Genomic DNA, 3649 nt, shown 5'->3' on the forward strand with positions numbered 1-3649 from the left:
GGGGGGGGGGGGGGAACCAGAATGAACCCTGTGGTGCTGATATGAAATTAGAGATGACTGTGTGAACTCATGGTTTTATACATACACACCCACTTCTGTATATTCTCTAGTTTCTTCCACTTAGATGGTCTGGGAGCAGGAATATCCTAAAAGCAGTGAGCATAACTGGCATCAAGATTTGTCTTCTAAATATCATTCTCTACTAAAAGGTGGTTGCTCTGCAGAAACAGCTGATTGTAGGGCTGAAGCAGGGAAAGCAAGATTAGCTTGTAACACCTGTGTCAGAATGCTAGGAAATGCAGAAAGAATGAGGGGGACATGTCAAAGAGACACAGCTGACAGTTTGATGGGATTCCCTCATGTTCAAATGTACAATTATCCTATATAATGTACTTTCACAGAAGTAGCTAAGTAATTAACATGAGTCAATGAGCTAAAAGTTTATGAACAGATTTTGAACATAGGTCTGATCTACATTTATCATGCTTATTATTCCATAACCTGGGGTTCAAAAACTTTCTTCTTTCATACAATTACCAATAACAGACATTTAATAGGTACTTTGCCTTTCATGATGATGACTAGTTTTTTCTTTCAAAATTTTAATGATATGAATTCTCTCCATGTAACTAACTTAAATGTTTGGGATACTATTTATATGTCTATATTATAACATTTAATAATGGCAAACTGCAAAGTCCCCTGTGGCACTAGTTAAACTGGCACAGTATCTGAGTTGATATTGCTCCTGTCTATCTTCTATATGATTCTAAAGAACCCTTTTATTGATTATATATTCCAGTTAGTATACAATGTTCACATAAATAATTCTCAATGGCAATTCGTCCTTCTGCAAGACTGTCTATGCATGAGCACATATTCCTTGACTTCTACCCACTAGCATCCTAAACAATACATGCTATATACATACATATCTTATGTGTGTTTATACTATATATATGAATATAGTATAAACACACTAAATGCTGGCAGTTTTTTCATTCCCACCTGTCAAGTGAATGTGACATTGCAAAACATCCCCCTGGTGTTTAGACCACTGTTTAAGATGTCCTGCTTTGGTAGGGACAAGTGAGAGAGCCTTAGTTATTCCAGAAAACTGGCAGCTTGTTGTTGTTAGGGGACCACCAGATTGTTGTCCGCCTCAAAAAAATAAAAGATTCCCCAAAATAATAGTGTCTTATCCAGGAATTTTTCAAAGGGGTCAGGGATAGATGGGGAGGTAGATAGCATTCTATTCCTGATTTCTTCAGATAATACAGTAGTTTTACTGATTATAGAAAAATTATAGAATTCTTTATAATAGCACTCTCTTGCAAATACTAGTGCTCCTTTGGCAAACTCAATTTCATTTTAAATATCCTAAAAAAACAAAGCAAGACAATCTTGCTGGCACAGAAGAGAATAAAAGAATCTAAAGGACCACTTATTTTCTTTCCACTTTTACTTTCACCCTCGTCTAATTGTCAGAAAAAGGAAATTAATAAAAATATTATTACATTCTTTCAATATCTGTCTGATTTGAAAAAATATTCAAAGTTTTGAATAAATTATGGAGTACTTCAGTTTTAGGTCCCACTCTGCTACTAATGTAACTGTATGATGAAAACTGGAATCTCTAGGCTAAGCTGCTCTCTAGTTCTAAAATTCTAACCATGTCAAAGCCCCCAAAACATCAATCATGCCCAAGACTTCAAATATCTCCCTAACAAAGCCTTTTCTCAGTTTAACAAAATAGTCAGGAAGTTGGAGAATGAACTTCACAAATGTCCTAAACATGATTTTTTAAAACCTCTCCTGCTTAATGACCAATATATTACATACCCCCCTCCATTAGTGTGAGAAACTGCCAATGTAACAGATTCAGAACAAACAATGGGAGGGAAAAAATAAAAGGAACATTTGCTCCTTTGTACCTTTAGATAATCATTCCAGATGTTATACTTAACAACAAAAAAGAGCTAGTCAGAATAAACAATGAGGCCTCCACAAAAACATGTCTTAATTTCCTTTTTAAAATAAAAATCCCCTTTCTTTAAAATCCCTAAATTGACATTCTACCAAATACATTCTTATCTAGGATAAGATGTAGCAACAACACTCCCCAAAGTTGGACAATGAATTAGTTAAACCATGAATAAACAATTTCAATAACAATTTTTATGTGACAGACTCTAAACTACAAGTTATTCCAGAGAGCAACCACAATTCTCTTCTTATCACCTCCAGAAAGCTTACATAATAGTAACCTCCTTTTCTTATAAAATAAATATATGGAAATCCTACTCATAACCATTAGCCAAAAAGAAGCCAATTTTTAAAACCTAACTGGCAAAAACAATCTAGCAAGTAGAAGGTGTAACAGCTTTAGTTTGAACAGGTCAATTCCAGGTTGATCATTTCCAGCCAGTCAGGAGACACTGGGCCTGTTCCTTAATGGTTCCAGGGTTTTGTTTCCTTAGCTGAAGAAAATGACAATACCAGTATCATCCTCCTATATTTGTGAAAAATGGAGTGTTAATACAAGCATAGCATTTATGTTTCTGAGAACACAGCAGCCACTCAATATTAACTATATGCTATTACCTACAATGAGAGAAATAAAGTTCCTCTTTAGTTTTGAAGTTAATAAAATCGTGTAAGTTTTAGGGCCTTAGAAAGCCTAAACGTTTCTCAGGTCAAAGAGACCAAAACTGACGAGGAACAGGAGTAAAGCAATAACACGTACTATGCACCCAACACATGGTCCTGACATCCTACCTAACAGGCTTCATTTGTAACGTCCTAATAGTAAGTAGCAATGACAAGACTAGGGACAACAATTTAATTTCGGAAAAGTTTAAAGCCACAGGAAGGCTGTTAAACCAAAGGAAAATGGGTTCTTATATGAACGAGGTGGTGGTAACCAAGATGAAAAGTAAAGGACCCAACCATTCCAGACCCCGGGTGAGGGGCCTAGCTTCACCGCGGTTCCTCCCATGGAGGAAGCAAACACCAGTGGGCCTCGCCGCTAAGTCCTATCGTGACACCCCATGCCCGAAGCCGTGGCACACGGCAGGTCGCGCGTCAGGGGTCCCAGTGCCGGCCGCGGGGATGCAGGCTTCCTGCGGCGTCCCCGAGACAGGCCCAGGATCCCGATGGACGCCTGAGTCACCGTCCGCGCGGCCTAGAAGCCGGCGCACTCAGCCGGTTACCTTCGGCGGGGAACTCCTCGAACTCGTCGTCCTCCTCTAGGAGACCCAAGTCTACCGGCTGTTTTTTCTCTGACATCGCGACCCTCCAAGCCAATACCGCCCAAAGCGGTATGAAAACTTGGAACCCTCACTCCTCAACAGCCGTCGCTACCGCCGCTGTCGACGCCGGCGCTACCACAGAGACTCGGGGAAAGAGCTACGAGACCAGCGCGAGGGATGCTGGGATACCGGAGGTCCTCCCAGCGCTTCCTGAGGGTTTAGCTGGGCATCCGATTTAGGTAGATTCTTTTTGTTTTTACTATCTTATTCGGACTCGGAATTGACCGAGTGGACACCAGTGTAGATTTCCTTGATTGGAAAAGATTCAAAATGTGTAAAAAGTATTAAACACTTTTACTTAGTTTACGACTTAGGAATTCTGTAAAAGATGTAGAACG

At 39.5% G+C, this 3649-nt stretch overlaps 1 protein-coding gene across 1 annotated transcript in view; it reads right to left on the reverse strand.

Moving 5' to 3' along the window:
* Nucleotides 1-3416, reverse strand: part of Sem1 (SEM1 26S proteasome subunit) — a 17062-nt gene extending 13646 nt beyond the window's left edge. The window contains exon 1 of the mRNA XM_048785971.1: nucleotides 3213-3416. Within this exon, the coding sequence (XP_048641928.1) occupies nucleotides 3213-3288 (76 nt within the window). The 5' untranslated portion in view covers nucleotides 3289-3416. The remainder of the gene's footprint in view (nucleotides 1-3212) is intronic.
* Between the last annotated feature and the right edge of the window lie 233 nt (nucleotides 3417-3649).

This window comes from Marmota marmota, unplaced genomic scaffold (genome assembly GCF_001458135.2).
Source record: "Marmota marmota marmota unplaced genomic scaffold, marMar, whole genome shotgun sequence".
Lineage (NCBI taxonomy): Eukaryota > Metazoa > Chordata > Mammalia > Rodentia > Sciuridae > Marmota > Marmota marmota.